Source organism: Alosa sapidissima, chromosome 1 (assembly GCF_018492685.1).
Source record: "Alosa sapidissima isolate fAloSap1 chromosome 1, fAloSap1.pri, whole genome shotgun sequence".
NCBI classification, from domain to species: domain Eukaryota; kingdom Metazoa; phylum Chordata; class Actinopteri; order Clupeiformes; family Clupeidae; genus Alosa; species Alosa sapidissima.
Window position 1 is genome coordinate 55,692,102 of NC_055957.1, and position 20,124 is coordinate 55,712,225.

The window sequence follows — 20,124 nt, forward strand, 5'->3', positions numbered from 1 at the left end:
CATACAAAAGTTACAGTTCATAGAAAGCAGGACAGATTCAGTTCTTCTCTAATGCCAAGCGGTTCTACTGAGTTTAGAGTGTATATCCAGAAGGCTTCTCTAGAAAGCAGATGGTTAATTACATTTCCACCCCTAGAGGGGGGTGAAACCTTCTCTATGCCCCAGTGGCTGCTGAGCCATGGTTAGCTTGTACATAATGACATGCCATGGCATAATCCATGTTGCATGTACAGATAGGGCTTATTCGCAAACACTGCCGCAGCCATATTGTTGATATGACATTCCAGTTCTATAGGCTAGTCTATGTGACAATCGCCTGCAGCGCGTAGATTTGAGCTGAGCAGAGTAGCCTAACGGCTTCATGTCGTCAATATCAAGTAGATAAACTTAATCTTTGTGGACCCATATCTAATAGACTCAATATAGCATTAAGTAAAGATCTGTCATTACTGTCAGCTGTACATCGGCACACGTATGCAGCTGAAGGAGTTCAAGTCGCTTGAGTCAAGGTCGGCGAACTTATATTTGTTCCACCAACGACATCGTCTAACATTGAACATCTTGAATTTCCCCTTGGGGATCAATAAAGTATCTATCTATCTATCTATCTATCTATCTATCTATTTATCTATCTATCTATCATTGCCATGATCGCAGAGAATTAAGCTGCATCTCATTGGACTGCAATTGTATCTTGCGTTTGCCTGTTGCTCACAACCGGCATCCAAGGACTTTGTTATTGATAAAGTAGTTTAAAGTGGGTTAGCCAGTGATCGTTCTTGTCTGATAACTTCTAGGCTACAGGAGGATCTATAAAACTATATGGTCTGGAGGCAGAAAAGGCTAACATATTTTTCTACATTTCCAAAATCCAAGTGAACAAAGCATTATACAAATCAGACTTATCTACTGTTATCTTTCTCCGCTGAGTTTGTTCCTACTATTTGCCACTTGCCGTGCATAGCCTAAGACAAGCTGAGAAGGGCGCACCATCAATAAATATATTAGCCTAGGCTACTGTAAAACGTTGGCTAACATTGCCTACCTAGCAATGATATCTATGCAAATGCAATATGTCCAAAGGTAATCTACGGTAGGCGACTACATCAGGCTACTGCTGATGTCTCCGCATATTGCATAGGGGCAGCTGTCTGCTGTCTGTACTGTCTAAAACGTACTTAAGCCAATAGAGGACAATATAATATAGTATTAATAATACAAATATAATAATGGCGATGGATGTGAGGAGTTGGCTGTAAGTTTAGCCTATTTATCCTATCTAGCCACAAGTTTTTTAAAGTCTTTGCTTAAAGTTTGGCATCAAATCGTGCTATCTCCCACACTGTTTTGATCACTCTAAGGTCGCCTTCAGGCAAGCAAAATGATGCTTTAAAAACATCTTTTTTGGAAGGGCAGGGGGTAGCAACAGGACAACAGTATAGAGACGGACTAGTCCGATGGGGCTAATGTTATGAGAGTAATAAAATATGGGATATTTTACGGGAAAATATTAAAACAGGAAAACAGCTGGAAAAAAGTTGACAGGTATGTTTCTGACAGTGGGTGACTCTAGGGCAGCCTTTCTCAAACTTCTTTGACCTGAGGCCCGGTCAAGGCACCGACTTTGGGGTCATAGGGCCCACCTACACGTACCCCCCCCCCCCCCCCCCCCCCCCCCCCCCCCATAAAATTATCATGATGATTATCATTATTACAATTATTATTTTGCTATATTGTTATCCATGCACTTTCACTTCAAAGCAGTCAATGTTTAAAGTGACATTGTTCACAAAATGTTTGTGAAAACATGCACATCAGAGGACTGCTTTACTTATGTAAGATATAATAATTACAATAGTTAATTGCTTTTGCATGGTTGCATGATGCTTGCATGAGAAATACTTCTCAAAACAACAGCAACTATATGGGTGCTATTATTTTGGAATGTTTCCCTCATGTAAGCATCATACACTGGTAGGCAAATGGAGAAAAAATGTACATGCTTTTTACATTTCATTTGAATGCCTGAATGTAAGGATTCAGGAAACATAATACCAGCTTTTGTGTATGGTAAACGGCGGAGCAGATAAGCGTAAATCTCTGGTCTGGAGATCTTTAATAGGAATACTAATAAGGCTACAATAGCTTTTGGCCACGTTATATTAAAATTTGACTATACTCAGAGGCCTACTCAGTGCTAGACAGTGAATTATACAGTCTCTGCTCTGTTTCTATGGAAGTTGCAAGAATCCACATAGGTCTATTAAATGCCGTTAAATAATTAAATAGCCTTCCGACAGGTTGAAGCAGAGCTTTGCTACCAACGTTATCGGGTAGTTTCAGTTTCTGTCGCGCACACGCTCATACCACCATTTAATTGTACGGCTCTATGTTTAATGACATCGAATTAGCATTTCCTCCTGATTGCAGAAACGTTTGTTTTCTTTTTCTGTCGGTCTTCCTTGATCAATTGCGCAGCAAATTATCACACGAAGCACCAGGCCTAATTTCACTCCACGGCTCCGCGGACCAGCAGTCTCCACGTTGCGGACCGGTGCCGGTCCGAGGCCCATAGTTTGAGATACACTGCTCTAGGGTTCTTTGCTGTTGTTAGAACGGGCTGTATTGCTATTGTTTAGGGCCTGTAGCCTATTGCACAACATAGGCCTACCATCACGTTAAATTCTTTACAAATAAATAAATAGCCTACAGCGATAATACCGGCGCTGTCACGCTTGTCAATTGACATCTGCATTAAATAGACCTACCTATGCATTTTCTATATCAACAAAATGGCCGCTGCGAACGTTATTACCTGATTATTACGTAGATCGAATATGCCTAATTGCGGTCTTATGTTCAGAAATTCTTATTTTTATTCCTCTTTTTGTTTGGCCCACATAGACCAGGCCACACGGACATTTTAACATATAAATAACATGTGTGCTATTACAATTAATGAAAGACTTGATTGGATATTTCTTACCGGTATGTGGATGTAAAGTGTTTAATGTCTGAAGAATTTGAACATTGTGCGCAATGGCCACAACGAAAAAAGCCTTTAGGTTGATTGGGTAGCCATGAGATCACATTAAGTGTGTTTTTAATTTTCCGAATGAACCAGTCTGTCTCAAATTTCGTGAAGGTTTAAATGTAATCAGAGGAGGAGAGCAGCTGATATTGTTGGATCACTTTTTACGACCTTCCAATGTTTATGAATGATGTTTTTGACTCTACCTGCCAAAGGAGTGTATTCTGTAGACGTCACAATGTGCGGGGTGGAAACAGCTCTAGTCTTCCTAACTAAAAGAGATTCTCTTTCTGTACATAACGCCCGCTGGTAGGCTGAGGAGATGTAAATCCTAATTTTTACCCTCATCAAATTTGAACCCTACTATTCAAACATAACAAATTGGTGGAAAAGGATTTATCAGATCTGGTTCAGACTCCGTGCGAAATAACTTCCGCAGAGTTCCGTGCGAAATAACTTGAACAGAGCTGAAGTAGAAGCTCCTAAAAACCCGGAATCCAGAAAAGGCATAATGCAGAGTTAACGGGTTACCACTGACAGCCCTATACATTTCCAAATGTTTAGTAGCTCTAGATGGACGATTTCAGTTCCATATGTATCCATCCATGAGTTGTGTGCATCCATCTAACTATAGTTCTTATCTCCATTAACACTTTTAGATTTGTGTTTGAAAAATTTGATGGCACTGTCTGATGTTGGTCTGATTACCATGGATGAGGATGTCAACATTAAACCAACAGGTATAACCCGTTGTTCTTAGTCAATGTTCACGTTATGCTAAAACCATGATTTTGACCTTGATTTGAAACCACTAAAATTATTGATACACAGAAACGGGGAAACTGATGGCAAGATACTGTGTGGCATTTGACACCATTAAATATTTCACAAGTATATCTGGCATGGAATCTCTGTCTGATTTGGTAAGTCTTGTTACACTCTAAGGTTGTACAAGGTATCATTATTTCTGCAAATTGTATTATCCATGCTTACATGATGCCAATAGTGCCATGCTTACTGTAGTACCATTGTATTGTAATGCTATGTAAGTGAAAGCTGTGAGTGCTTTATGCATACTCAATGCCATGTCTAAAACCCAATTCACATCAAAGATTTGCAACGAGATGAGCTGCAACTCGCCACAACAACCATTCATTACACCATTCATTGTAGCCAGATATGAACCAGCTAACTAATTAGCCAGGGAAGTTAGCCAACTATTTCATAAGCCAACAGAGAGTACATTTCTCTTTATTGGGGGCCTAGTAGCGAAGCTGCGAAGGCACCTATTGAGTTACTAGCTTTTCCTATTATTGGGGTTTAGCAGCGAAGCTCCAAAGGCACCCACTGAATTACTAGCTTTTCCTATTATTATACTTCTGCCATTGGAGTCTATGGCAGCCCATAGAATGCCTGGGTAAAAAGTGCTGAAATTTGGCAGAAAGTTTTGGGACACTCCACTGACCACTCACACTCATTTACGGACCTCTAAACCTAGCCGTCTAGCGCCACCAAATGGGTCAAAATTTGGCTGAAAATTGAACCGGGTCGAAATTCAGCGCACTGACTCAGGACCGTCCCATGATCACTCTAATCAATTTACAGAACTCTATGCCCAACAGTATTAGTGCCACTAATGGGTTGAAACTGGACTCGCATTCATGCATGTGACCATTGAATGGTGCTTCCGATTTTTTACAAATCAGGCAACGTTGGAATCTCTGGACCGACCTCAATGACCCCTATTATAATTCAATGACCCCTATTACGTCACTTTCCGGCATGTTGGACCTCCGCCATGTTGGATTTAGTCCAAACTCTACGAAAAGTTTCAGCGGTCACAAATTTCAACCGAGCTTGGCGGAGAAGATCTTCAGACCAAGTCGCACAAACTTTACGGCAGATTTGTCAAATTCAAATTTATTTCACTGTGAGGGCAAATAACATATGGCGGCTAAGCCGACAAACAGGAAGTGGGCTAACATTTCGGCAATGCTTTGAGTTATCCTGAGCATTAAATCAATATTTGCCAGGGGTATGAATCATTTTGTTCTTAACAACCTTCATAATCTTCATTACACAGACCGGACAAAAGTTGTCATATTTCTGACGGACTGGTGGCAAGTATGGTTGTATGTAGTTAGTTATTTTGTGAGAGGTGCTGCTGATCATATTACCGGGGGTTCTGGGGTTTCTCAGCGGTCACAAATTGAATCCGATTTTCACAGAACTTGGTTCATTCACAGTGAGGTCAGACTCCTGCTGAAGGCACGAGATATCGTATTCAGATCTGGTGATGCTCAATCCTATAGCTCATCCAGGGCAAATCTGAAAAGGGGAATCAAAAAGGCCAAGCACAACCACAAGCTAAAGATTGAGGATCATTTCAAGAAAAACTCTGACCCCAGACGCATGTGGCAAGGCATCCAGGCCATCACAGATTACAAAACTACTAACTCCACCCTGCCCTGTCACGACACCTCCCTGCCTGATGAGCTGAACCACTTCTATGGCCGCTTTGATAGGGACAACAAGGAGGTGGCCATCAAGGCTGTGGTCTCTGCAAATTACCACCGATGTGTGTGCGGCACAGAGCAGGACTAATGCACGTAAGGCTGCTGGTCCTGATGGTATCCCCGGACGCGTACTGAGGGCCTGTGCAGTGCAGCTGACTGAGGTTTGGACTGACATATTTAATCTAGTCCAGGCAGCTGTCCCCGCATGCTTTAAAACCACCTCCATCGTGCCGGTGCCAAAACACTCCACTGCAACAAGCCTTAATGACTTCCGTCCAGTTGCACTCACCCCCATCATCATGAAGTGCTTTGAGAGGCTGGACCTTGCCCACCTCAAGACCTATTTACCACCTTCACTGGACCCCTTCCAATTCGCCTACCGTCAGAACAGGAGCACAGAGGATGCCATCTCTACGGCACTTCACTCTGCCTTGTCCCACCTTGACAATAGCAACATCTATGTAAGAATGCTGTTCATTGACTTCAGCTCAGCATTCAACACCATCATCCCCTCCAAACTAATCACCAAACTCTGTGAACTGGGCATCAATACCTCCCTCTGTAACTGGATTCTGGACTTCCTAACCAACAGACCTCAGTCTGTTAGGTTAGATAACCACACCTCCTCAACCATCACCCTGAACACCGGCGTACCACAGGGATGTGTGCTGAGCCCTCTCATCTACTCCCTCTTCACCTATGACTGCACACCTGTACATGGTTCTAACACCATTGTCAAGTTTGCAGATGACACTACGGTGATTGGTCTCATCAGCAACAACGATGAGACGGCCTACAGGGAGGAGGTCCAGCACCTAACATCGTGGTGCACTGATAACAACCTGGCTCTGAACACCAAGAAGACCAAAGAGCTCATTGTGGACTTCAGGAAGTCTAAAGCTGGCACACACACACCCATTCTCATCAACGGGACTGAGGAGGAGCGTGTCACCAGCTTCAAGTTTCTGGGTGTCCACATCTCTGAGGACCTCTCTTGGAACCTCAACACCTCCACCCTGATCAAAAAGGCTCACCAGCATCTCTTTTTTTCTGAAGAGACTAAAGAAGGTCCATCTGTCTCCTCAGATCCTGGTGAATTTCTACCGCTGCACCATCGAGAGCATCCTCACCAACTGTGTCACAGTTTGGTATGGCAACTGCTCTGCCCATGACCGGAAAGCACTGCAGAGGGTGTTGAAATGCCAAACGCATCACCGGTTCCTCACTTCCCTCCATCAAGGCCATCCAGGGCAAGCGATGCTTGCGTAAGGCGCGCAGGATCATCAAGACTGCAAGACTGTTCTCACCCCAACCACAGACTGTTCACCCCACTCCCCTCCGGGAGGTGTTACAGGTCTCTCCACACCCGAACCAGCAGGCTCAGAGGAAGCTTCTTTCCTGCGGCTGCACCCTACTAAACTCTAGCTCTGCATCCCGGTGACATCCAACGAACTACGGCACCATCACCCCTCGCCCCGCCCCCGCCTGATGCCTCCTTGCTTGTGCCTGTTGAGGTGTCCACGACCATGGCAACCTTGACAGGGCCATCAAGGAGGCGGACATCCCCCAGCCCCACCCCCCACAACTGCACTACCCTATCCTGTCCATAGTGTCTATTTATTTACAAATGTACATACTGTAATTACACTGATACATAGCCATATTCTACTGCTCTTCATCCTGCACATACACTTATTTTTAATAAGTTACTAATAAATTATTATAATGTTACTGTTTCTGCACTACAATGGTACTGTTACCACACTGCACATAGTTGTACATACTGTAAATATCTGTTTATATGGTTCATACTAAATATCCATATTTATTCAGTTTTTCTGTCATTTATTCTGTTAATAGACTGCATATATCTTGTACCATCTTACTACTAATGGTACTGCCACTACATTGCACATATCTGTACATGTTGTTCATACATTGTTCATATTACATAGCCATACTTATTCTGCTCTTATAAGGTAACTGCTAATACACTGCACATACTTATATTAAATGTAATTTATACTACTCTAAACCACCTTCTGAAAACAACTGTATACTACTCTATACACTGCACTATATTTTTTGTCCTGTCTATGCACCACCTACTTTGTCACATTGCACTTGCTTTTTTGCACTTTTGGTTAGACACAAACTGCATTTCTTTGTCTCTGTACTTGTACTCTGCACAATGACAACAAAGTTGAATCTAATCTAATCTAATCCTTTTGCCTTACTTTATTTTCATAAAACTACAAACTACTTCACATGCAATTCATCTGCTGACTATTTGATAGAAATATGTTAGCCAGGGAGCAATTAGCATTGCTAAAGGGCAGTTTGAAGAGAAGTTAACCCTTAGAACCCGATTGACGCAAAGTGCACACCCTTTGACACACAAAACACACCCTTTCTTCTCTGTTACATTGCTCCGCGACTGTTCATCACAACGAGATAAAACCTTTATTTTATGACAGAGAAGAAGGGCTTTCCAAAGAGACTACACACTTGTCTGTACGATCAAGTATGAAAATAAAAAAAAATCATGAAATTAAATAAAATTGCATCATATTTAAAGTCTATACTTCTCGGCGTTCACCTGCGCACCCATTACTCTTGTTTGAATTACTCGCGAACCCGTGATCGCATAGATATGGCAAGCATATCAGATGAAAGAGGAGAAACAGGGCTATCCACTGGTATCATGGATATCGATCTTTCTGGCTTATAAAAACAGACGAAGTGACTGCAAAATATTAACGTCATGTACACAAACCAACGCTGCACACCCATTACTCTCGGAGTAATTACTCGCGGACCCGTGATCGGATATATATGCCACGTATGTTAGATGAAAGAGGAGACACAGAGCTATCATTTGATACCAAATACACCCTTCTGGGTTATAAAACAGACGAAGTGACAGCAAAATAATAACTTCATATAGCTGGACTTACCCCACGTTTTTGTCTGTTTTTGTGGCAAAGCATGTTTATAATCCAACGCTATCGTGTGTTTCTCTATGGCAAAACATGTTCATAATCCGGTTTTGAGATCCTAGCAAATTCCTGCATGGCATCCAATTCAAGGCTCACATTACATCCCAATTTGTTCAACAAAGAAACACCTTTTTTGCCTTTACTTTGTTCATGGCAATGCAGTAAAAAGTTGAGAATCATCATGAGTGCATACACCATAGTCACACATGCTAACAGGCAAACTTGGGTCAAGTCAGGTCAGATCAGTTTGTGTCACAGATATGGAGCGCAGAATGGTCATTTTTCATCGCTAAATAAAAAATGGCATTTATTTCCGTAAATCACACACCACATATTTCTGCTCAGCCCCAGAGTATCCCTCCAACATGGCAATTATATTGCCCGTTTCAGGACAGTCTGCTCTACACACACATGAAATGCATGTAGAGCTATGAGCTTGCTGTGGTGAGATACAGGTCAAAATATACGAATTTTTATAATATGATTTTTATATCACAAAATAATAAATAATCACAAAATAAAATCAATGCTAGTACTAATACATGAAATGATGGCAGATCTGGATAGCCTAGACTCTGCTGAAAAAAACAATATATAATATGTGTATGTAGCACCTACAATGACCAGAATAAATCCTTATGAATAAAGGTAGTGAAAATGCCCTAAAAACAGCTTAGGGTTCTAAGGGTTAATGTGGAAAAGACATTTTTTCCCCTTAACTTAATTTACCAGACCCAGGTATCATCTTTTAATTAAAGCTGCAGTTGGCAAGATTTTTTTATTCACTCAAACCGACACTATGCTCCGAACAACATAAATCAACCGGTTTTAGAAAAAAAACCCGCACTTCTACCTCCACCTACTGCCTGTTATTTGTTTTGCAAAAATCCACAGCTCCCGGTTCTTCTGGTCCAATCAGAGCAGGCCTGTGTGAGATCTGACTGTCAATCACAGTCTGGTGACGAGAGGGTGCTCGGTGGTAGTGGGGGAGGGGTATGAGAGTTGTAAACATTCAAAATTTTGGCTAAGTCCCCTCAATCTGTCAGACTTGCCAACTGCAGCTATAATATCAGTGGGTCTTGGAGAAGTTTAAAGGGACACCAGGCAAGCCTGATGCTTTTTCTCTACAAAAACTCCCCCTCGCTCGGTCTTAAGCTCTTCTGAAGCGCGGTCTGAAGGGGCAGCCTTGGCCTGGTTACCTGGTACTGGTTAGCACTGCGGACATGTAACCGGAGGGTTGCCGGTTCGAACCCCGACCAGTAGGCACGGCTGAAGTGCCCTTGAGCAAGACACCTAACCCCTCACTGCTCCCCGAGCGCCGCTGTTGTTGCAGGCAGCTCACTGCGCCGGGATTAGTGTGTGCTTCACCTCACTGTGTGTTCACTGTGTGCTGAGTGTGTTTCACTAATTCACGTATTTGGATAAAAGCAGAGACCAAATTTGATAAAAGCAGAGACCAAATCGTAGCCTATTCTGTCTGTTTGTAAAGAGCAAGTTTTGGTCAATTTCTGTAAAGAAACAGTGCCACATAGGCCTGGGGTATGAAGTAACATGTTGAGTCGTGTTGAGATGGATCCGTTTGGACGCAAATATTCTTGATACGGTTCCAGGGAAGACGGAGGAAAAAAAGATCGGTTTGGTACGTGTGGACTAGGCCTTAGATAGCAGGAAAAATCTTCACGATAGGCCTATTAACTAACCACCCGATTCACGTTGGCTGGGGGGAAGGGGGGCCATCAGACATTTGTGCCCAGTTAATCCGGCCCTGCCCCTAACAAATCACACCTTCCCACCTCTGACAGCTTAAAAGAAGTCAAGAGGACTCCTTACTCACAGACCTATTCACAAACCTGCGGCATTTTGCCGTGTTTTGAAATCCTATGCAGCTACAGGAGCTTCCAATCGTGAGGAGCAATTTTGCATTGTAGGCATAACTAACATGCAATAACGCCGCCAACAACAACCAAAACTAGGCTAATCATTGTCAACATGTAAATTAAATGTAACATTATTGTGAATCAAATTAAAATGTTCTCTTTTGCAAACGTAGGCATAGTAACAGAATAATTTAATAATGTTACAAAGATACTACATCAATCCGTATGTTTCATTAGGCTACTACTGTTTTGCCTTGATTCATTTAGGCTAGGCCTTTTTATTCAGGGCCGTATTCACAAAGAATTTTAAGGCTAAAAGTAGCTCCTAACTGGCGAATTTAGGAGCAACTCCTAAAAATAATGGCCGTTTCACTCCTAACTTTAGGACTCCTAATTTTTTCACAAAAAGTAATTCACGAAGCATTTTAGACCTAAAAGTAGCACCTAAGTCTGGGACAGCTTAAGTCGAGAGGACTCCTAACTCACTAAGACCTATTCATAAACAGCTTTTTTGTGGCATTTTACGTTGCGATGTTTTGAAATGCGTAGCCTATGCGTAACAGGAGCTTCCAATCGCAAGGGAACAATTTTGCATTCATAAAAGGGATGCAATAACGCCACCAACAACAACCAAAACTACTCATTGTTAACATGTAAATTAAATGTAACGTTTCATTGTGAATCAAATTAAAATGTTCTCCTCTTTGCAAACGTAGCCTAGGCATATGGTGACAGATTAATTTAATAATGTTGCAAAGGTAGGCTATTACATCAATCCATAGGCCTATATTTCATTAGGCTAGTAGGCTATTTGTTTTGCCTTACTCTTTATTCATTTAGGCTAGGCCTTTTTATTCAGTTATTAATCATCTTCCGTCCTTCGCACTACTTGTGTAGCGCACGCATTCTCCGACCTGTCACCTGTCACTCATCATCGGAAGAGAGGTGTTTGGAATTCCCACGTTACAATCGTCAGCCAATCAAGGTGGTCACTTCAGTCAAGCTCGTGCATGAGTAATGACGTCATCCATAGCCACGAAGACTCACTCCTAGTTTAGGAGTTGTCTGAAAGGCTTTGTGAATAACATTTAAGAGAAAACTCCAAGCTAAAATCTTTAAGTGCGATTTAGGAGTAGCCTACTCCTAGTAGTAAGATAAAAGCCTTTGTGAATAGCCTACGGCCCCAGTTATTCATCATCTTCCGTCCTTGTGTAGCGCACGCATTCTGAGACCTGTCACCTGTCACTCATCATCGTAAGGGAGGTGTTTGAAATCATGCCCGCGTTACAATCATCAGCCAATCAAGGTGGTCACGCTTGCCCATTTACCCAAATGAATGGTTGAATATTACTGATGATCATTGTTATTTAAGAACATGCAGTGTGCGTAGGGTACCAAAAACATCTTGCTCGTAAAAAAGCATCATAACGCACATTCTGGCGGGTCTGTTATTTACTGTAGGCTGCGCAAACCACAGGCCTTTATTTTGGGCATTCATTCATTCATTCATTCATTCATTCAACCTTTATTTATTCTCGGAGGGTCATTGAGGGAAGCCCTCATTTTCAATGAAGCCGAGATTACAGAAGCGAAGCAAAGCGCTCCACAAACAAGACAACATTCGAGGCCTTCTGTTGAAGAATTTTATATAAAGCCTGCGCTAACAGTAATCCTCCTGCCCCTGATAGGCCTACCACAGCTGTGGATAGTGTGGAATGTTCAAGTAATAACACAATCCAATGTGTGTCTCAATTGTCCCCCGCTGACCACCTCGCACATTTCTCTAGATTTTGCAACAAACTTACATGACACAATGCCATAAAATATGCCAGTTTTAGGACACAGAATAATGTTTGTAATGATACCAGGTAGGCCTACGTTTAACAGTAACAAGTGTAATGAGCTATTCATTGTCGAAGGTGCATGGTGAAGTGAAATTCTTCAGGAAAAAGGAAAACAAACATTTGCCGATATCATCGCCGATCATCAGAATATTGCAACAGATTCTGTGTTCTGGACTGCAGGTAACTTGTTAAGCCAGTGGTTCTCAAACTTTTATTTCATTCCCCACTTTGATCAAGGGGCATGACTGATGATAGTGGAGATAACGTGATATATCCCGAGGCTTTTGCAAGTCAGCATCTTCGACAGTAGGCCTAGTCTATTAAAAATATAAGTTTTCGATGTCCCAAACGGAGAGCCATACTTTTGTTTTGTACTATTGTTTTTAACGATTTCTATGCTACTCACAAAAATGTAGGCATGGGGACATGATGAAGTAGGCTATCCAACTGTTTGTGTTAAATTATTGTGATTACGAGCCAGTGGTTTTCAAACATTATGCGTGACTCGGACATCTAACTAAATGCAACAGGCTCATATCGTCCTCGCATTCGCAAAATGAGGACCAGTGTTTTGTCAAATTGCAAATAGCTATTCGTTTTAACGATTTTTTTATGATAGTATGAAGTGCTTTTTGTATAGGCTACTATCTTAATCTTGGAATATGGGGAGGGAAGTGTCGCGTCTATAGTCAGCCAAATATGAATGTAATATTCTGCGGCATAAAGCAGATGTATTTGTTTATTGTACAGAAAAATAAAAATGACATGTCAAGCAGTCAATTGACTACATTGCAGTCAAGAAGTAGGGCAAATTAAGACACTGTTTTGATTTGCGTAGTTGCGTTACCCCCAACACTGACAATAACATAGACAGCAAATTAAGATATTTTTTCGTTTTGTGGAGCGGCACCGGTAGGCTATCCAGGGGCGGAGCTTGGGGGGGTGCGGCACACCCCCGGCCCGGGACCCGCAGGGGCCCGGTGCGAGGGCGCCCCTCCGTATGGTGGGACGGGCCTCTCCCACGGCACAAGGCCGGAGGAGCTAAGATCATGCAAACGGTTTCTTTTCAATCATTTTCATCAGAGTGGGACGTATTAGGCTTATAGGTTGCCCCAGTCAGGACGAGTTATGACTCACGGTTGCTGAAAAGTTTTGAAATTTACTTTGATGATTTAGTAGGTGTAAAATATTGAATAAAATGTTCTGCTGTATGACTGGCTTTATTTTAACTCTCATATTGAACTTTACGACGTGCAAATTTACAAAATTGGATCAACGATATTGTCTCCTACAGGCGTCAATGAGAGAACACTTACACTTACATGATTTTGGTTTCGATTTTCTAAAGTCTTTGTGACACCACGTCAAGATACATTTGAAAATGTTTGATCGTTGTTTTAGTATGACGCATCTTTTACGTAGCCTAATGAATGCGCTCTAGAAAGTGAAAGTAGCCTAACCTAGGCCTATGCGCTCTGTGTCTGAGCTGTCTGTGCACGTCCGCAATTGATTACGTTCCTCAAATGGAGAACACATCAATCCCATGGTATTGTTTGCCCTAAAATGCATGAAACATGCAAGTTCAAAATCCCGCCGGTATGTTACATCTCCGTTTCATATTTGCCTAGGCTACTAGCCTACAATAAATTAATTGAACAAACTCAACTGACAACAGGTATATCTACTGATTCGGTCATTGAGACTACAGAATACAGACTACAGAATACAGTACAACAAACTTTTTGTCTTTCTGAAGTTTATTTTTGTATTCTGGGGTACAGTAGCCTAATGTCTTGACAATAGTTTTTCTTACTGGCTTGCTGTTTAAACTGACTGCGCCGCTCTGAACTTTCCTGCCAGGTAAACCGCTACATCTCGGCTCTGGCATTGCCTAAACTCATCGTGTGGGAAATCAGATTATCTGTCAATATTGGGCTTTGAAAATAAGGGATATTTGCTCAGTAGCCTAATAGTAGGCCTAGGCTACATTTTGTAACATTTATAGAGAAACCGAGGGGAAGTTAAATTAGAAATCGTTGGAAATTGAAAACACATACAAAAAAGATTCGGGGCTTTTAAAAAGAGATTCGGGGCTTGAGCCCCCGAAGCCACCCCCTCGCTCCGCCAATGCAACCACCCAGCAGTAACTTCTGCATTCAGTGAGATTTGCACCGCCCTAATTTTATTTTTGACTCTTCCCGTTCCCGTTGCAACCTCTGAGCGCTCATTCTCCAAGTAAAAGACCATTAAAAGTGCGCTGACGCTTGTAAGACCCGCTGTTGCGGGCATGTGTAGCCTATGTTGTAAAATTATGTTATGATGAGTTTAATAAAGGGCCCGGTCATGTGCCCCACCCCCGGCCCGGCTCTGACTTGTTCCGCCACTGAGGCTATCAAAAGCAGATTTCGATTTTCGCTACCACCGTGTAGTCAAGCCTTAAGCCATACCCAAGTAGCCTTAATCGAGGTAATGTTTAATTACGATTTATTTTGTTATTGAATTCGTAGGTTGGGATTCCTCTCGGTAACAATTACGTTTAAAGGTAGCCTAGCCTCCTGCTTTTTCAGAAGGGGTGGCAGTCAGGCTACTGACAGAGCGATGTACAGTGGCAGAGCGACGCACAGTGGCTGAAAGTGGTACTAAAGCTTCACGCAGCTTCACGCCTCGTAATGCGCGACTGAAGTGGTCATTTGAAAGCAATGCCCACTGTACATAGTGCGGTTATAGCCGATAGAGGGCCACGAAGCGAATGCAGAAGTGCTGTTCACCCTATAGAGAGTTGATGAACCACTGAAACAATTTTGGAAAAATTATTTTAAGGTACAAAAAACTCTTTGGTGTTGCTTTAAGCTCACGATATTCATACCTGCCCACCCTCCCGAAGCTCCCGATTAGCCACACCGGGCCTGTATAGCATAATGAATGTTGCACAATGTTGCACTAAATATGGACATGAGGCTACCTTAGGCCATTAACCGTCAAAACCGTATGATGCACACATGCCACGAACCGAGACAAGCGAACCGAACGGTTCGGATTTTTTTTCATGAACCGTGCCACCCCTACTATTAAGTAAAACTAATAAAGGTCTTTCTTCAAGCATATAAACAGCATATTTTAAAATGGCCTTTTAATGTGGCCAGTCTAAAGCACATCTGTGCAGTCATGTTTTATAATCAGCACTTTTTAATCAGCGCCTGTCAGGTGGACAGATTATCTTGGCAAATGTAAGGTGCTCAGAAGCACAAATTTTAACAAATTTGAGAACAAAATTTGAGAGAAATGTATCATTAAGACCAACATCTACTGTTCAAACCTTTCCTTGAGTTACTTACTCATTGCTATGCTCTAGTTGTCACCCGTCAAGTCCCCTTATTATTGCAGTTAAGAGGGTTTAGCCCCACCAAACGACCATCAGCTGCACACTTATTGTCTCAGCAGATACTACAGTACAAATATCATAAATAACACTAATGGAAATACACCAGCATATGTATGTATACATGTGTAAGTGTATCCTTTTTACCTCCTCATAACAGCATTTGACATGTTTTTTGAGGAAACACATTTCTATTAATACATTTTTCACATAAGGTTACCATGGTGTCTAAGAGTAAGGAGTTCAGTGATATACAGCTGAGAGTGAACGAGAAACGCATCCTGAACACATTGAATAAGGATAAGAACAGGATAACAATCAGGTTAGAAAGATATTTTGACATTTTGCAATTTGAATTTAAATCTTCAGGTTTATCAGTGTTATTCTCTTTTTATTAAGGTTTCCTATGGAGGGAAAGATAAAAAACAATGAAATGAAAGTGAATTGGTAAGTTGTACTTTTGATGAGTGAGAAAAATATTTGTGAAAATATTTTGTAACAGCACCACTATTCATAATGAGGTTTTACCATTTTTTTTTTATATCTTACTGTTATTACTGAAGCCTGATTCAGGCCCAACTAGGGTGCATCCCTGTCCAGGACTTTGGACTCTCACAGGACATGAGTAAAATATTCAAAAATGGTGTTAGAGTGAGCAAATGTAATTATTCAATTCATTTCCCTTTTTTAAATAACCTGAATTAATATCAATAGAATATCATTATTTTCTATCATGGAACAATGAATGATCTCTCCACAGATACATATTGTGTTATACACAATGGGACTGATAACACCATGGGTGGCTAGGAGTACAATGACATTGTGGTACATTGTGCTATGAAAAACTATCCAATTACCACCATGTACATTTGCTTATTACCACTATTGGAGAAAAATACAACTGAATGGATGCAATTTTTTGCCAATGTATGAGACACGTCAGTCATGTTTGCCTGTATCAGTGCTGTCTGTCCTCTGACTTACAGACTAAGACATACTTATAGAGCACTATACATAATCAAATTACGAAGATAAAGGAAGAATCTGGGCTTTTATAGTCAACGTCTCATGTTTTGGGCATGTGCCAGTTGGCTTGACAGTCTTCCAGGGTGTTCACCTTTGGTGTTACGATTCCCATACATAACAGTATGTATCTCGTTGGAAAGTAAGTTTCAAAGTGAATGATAATTACCAAAAAAAACATGTTTATACCTAGGTCTTGCAGACATTCTTTATCACCTTCCTCAAAGGAATTTTTCAGCACTGCTGAGTGCATTGATACTTGCAAAGTGCTTTCGGGCAAAGCTGTGGGAAAACTCTCCTTATGTCTCCAGGCAGTTGGATAAAATTGGTATGCTGATAGACTAGTGTTATTTTTACTAAACATCAATGGGCCTCATTCACCAACCGTTCTTACGAAGAAATTTGTTCATAAAACCCACTTACGCAGTTTTTACGAAGATTATGGTATTCACCAATGTCTTGTTCTTAGGTAAGAACAGAATCTACGAACACTCAAGAGCGCACTTATGCACATTTGAGAACTGACTTGTTTGTGAAAAATCAATGGTTATTTTAATCATGTGTAAAATATAATAGAATTTAATTGACAACTATATATTTTATCATTTAGGATATTTTTTTTAATAAAAATATAATTATTTTTTTTAAATAAAATAATTCCACTATTTTACAAAGCTTTAGAACAAATAATTAACACAACAAATAACACTTTTTCAATTTTACACTAGCTACTAAATATGACTCATAACAACTAATTTACTGTTAATTTCCTGAAGCAGTGCTTTCACTTCAAAGTATGTGTCATATACGGTAATCAAATTGTCTTGCTCATGTAGTTTACTTGCTCTATGGTACAAATGAAAGCTGGTGCCTCAGTCTCAATTTGTGTGCACACGGCCCTGCAGCATCATGCCCTTTTATGGTGATTGACAGGGCATGCTAATTGAAACACAATGTTATAAGTTAGCGAGCTGACTGTGGCAAGATGGCTGCAAGGTGCGGACGTCGACCTCCATTGCCCAGCAGCGCGGACGAGACATCTAGCCTTTATTATATATATTAGCCTTTATTATATATGCAGTTGTGGAAAGATCGGCAAAGGCACAAGAGGGCTCAAAATACGCAAGTCTGCGTGTGGACAAGGACGGATGCATGCACACTGCTCAGACAAACCGTCTGGTGAGACGCAGAAGAACCCTAGGCAGGAAGCACACCATAGCCCTAGTGATCTCTCAGTGCATGCTATCCTCCAAGATCACGCAAGAGCCTCTTTAACGCCATTCCAGAAAGCCCACCCCAGCCAAAAAGGGAAAGAATCAAGTGTCCAAAAATGGGTGATGAGAAGGAGTGGTCCATGTTAGATGAAGATCTGGACAAAGTGCTTGGAGCGGTTCAAGCAGGATCAGCGGAAAGGAAAGTGGATTCACTGACAGCCATAACCTACAATATGGCAAAGGAACGGTTTGGAACAGTACCAAGGACAGATAAGAAACCAAAACCAGAAAAGCAGTACAACAGAAGAGAAAGGAAGATCAAACAACTTAGAAAGGAGATCAAAACCCTGAGGAAGCAATTCAAACTGGCAAGCACAGGAGAAAGGGAAGGAATAAAAGCTGACAGCCAGCCTCCGCGAGCAGCTCATCAGAACAAGAAGAGCTGAGAGGTTCAAGCAGAGACAGAAAAAGCAGGAAGCTGCACGAGTGCAGTTTGTAAAATACCTACCGCTTTACCAAATCACTGCTGGGGGAGGCAATATCTGGTACTCTAACAAGTTCCAAAGAGGAGGTGGAACAGTCTGTGGAGGAGGCATTCAGTGACCCTTCGAGACGATGTCCTGGAAGGAAATCATGGGCTTTCTAACATCGACCCACCTACTACATCCCTCAGCACAGAGTGTCCACCATGGAGAGAGGTTCAAGAGGTAGTCAAGCATACAAGATCATCTTCTGCTCCAGGTCCCAGTGGTATACCCTACAAAGTATACAAAAAATGCCCTAAGTTCCTCCGAAGGCTGTGGAAGCTTATGTGGGTAATTTGGTCCAAGGGAACCACTCCAACAAGCTGGAGAAGGGTGGAAGGGTGCTTTGTGCCTAAAGTACAGGGATCCACACAGATCAGCCAGTTCCGAACAATCTCCTTACTTAGTGTGGAGGGAAAGATTTTCTTTGCTGTGCTTGCAAAGAGAATGAGCGCGTACATGACCCAGAATGGATATATTAACACCTCTATCCAGAAGGGTGGTGTTGAAGGGTTCTCCGGGTGCTTGGAGCATACAGGGGTCCTCAGCCAACTTATCCAAGAAGCAAAGGAGAAGAAAGGCAGCCTAACAGTCGTCTGGCTTGACTTTGCAAATGCATATGGGTCTATTCCCCATAACTTGATCCAAGTTTCTTTGGACTACTACCACATCCCACATAACATCCAGGGCATGATCACCAGTTACCTGAGAGACATCAAGCTGCAATTCCAGTCCACCAAGTTCATAACAAAGTGGCAGCCAGTGGAGAAGGGGATAGTGACAGGATGCACAATCTCTCCCATCTTGTTCATCATGGGAATGAACCTGATCATCTCTGCAGCGAGTACAATGTCAAGGGGGCCAAAGACCGCAGCAGGATGTCAACAGCCAGCAATCAGGGCATTCATGGATGACCTTACCATGATAACACCAACTCACGTGCAGGCAAGATGGGTCCTGGCAGAACTGGATCGCATGGCCACTTGGGCAAAGACGGTCTTCAAGCCCAAGAAATCAAGGAGCCTGGTAATCCCAAAGGGCAAAATAACTGAAAGGTTCAAGCTATTTGTTCAAGGGGAAGTGATACCGAACATCCAGGGGAACCCAATTAAATGTCTTGGAAAGTGGTATGATGATTCCCTGTCAGACAAGAACAGCATCTCCAGCACTGGAAATCAAGTTGATGAGTGGCTGAAGAAGATTGATAAGTCTGGCCTGCCTGGGAAATACAAGTGCTGGATCTACCAACATGGCCTGCTCCCGAGACTCATGTGGCTTCTCACTGTACATGAGGTGCTCCTAACAACTGTTGAAGAAATGGAAAGGAAGTTCAACAAGCACCTTAGAAGATGGTTGGGAATACCCCCGAGCTTCACATCCTTGGGGCTCTACATAAGGTCAGGCCAGCTCCAGCTTCCCCTGTCATCAGTGATGGAGGAGTTTAAAGTTGCCAAGTTCAGACTGTCCTTGACATATAGGGACTCCCTAGACCAACTCACCAGGGAAGCAGGAGTCAGAACGAGTTCTGGCCGTAAGTGGGCCGCCAGCACGGCAATTAACCAGGCAGAAACTTCTCTCAAGACCAGAGACATCATTGGAAACACTTGCATTGGAAGACATGGTCTAGGAACAGCACATTTCCACCAGTGGTCAAAGTCCACCCCTAGGGAGAAGAGAACCATGATCCAGGATGAAGTCCGAAACCTTGAGGAAG

General features: G+C 42.1%; 1 protein-coding gene across 1 annotated transcript in view; it reads left to right on the forward strand.

Moving 5' to 3' along the window:
• The window catches only part of hfm1 (helicase for meiosis 1), a 361,977-nt gene that overhangs the window by 166,993 nt on the left and 174,860 nt on the right, over window positions 1–20,124 (forward strand). The window contains exons 18-23 of the mRNA XM_042091457.1: window positions 3,691–3,771; window positions 3,863–3,954; window positions 15,862–15,968; window positions 16,046–16,093; window positions 16,210–16,307; window positions 16,866–17,000. Of these exons, the coding sequence (XP_041947391.1) occupies window positions 3,691–3,771; window positions 3,863–3,954; window positions 15,862–15,968; window positions 16,046–16,093; window positions 16,210–16,307; window positions 16,866–17,000 (561 nt within the window). The remainder of the gene's footprint in view (window positions 1–3,690; window positions 3,772–3,862; window positions 3,955–15,861; window positions 15,969–16,045; window positions 16,094–16,209; window positions 16,308–16,865; window positions 17,001–20,124) is intronic.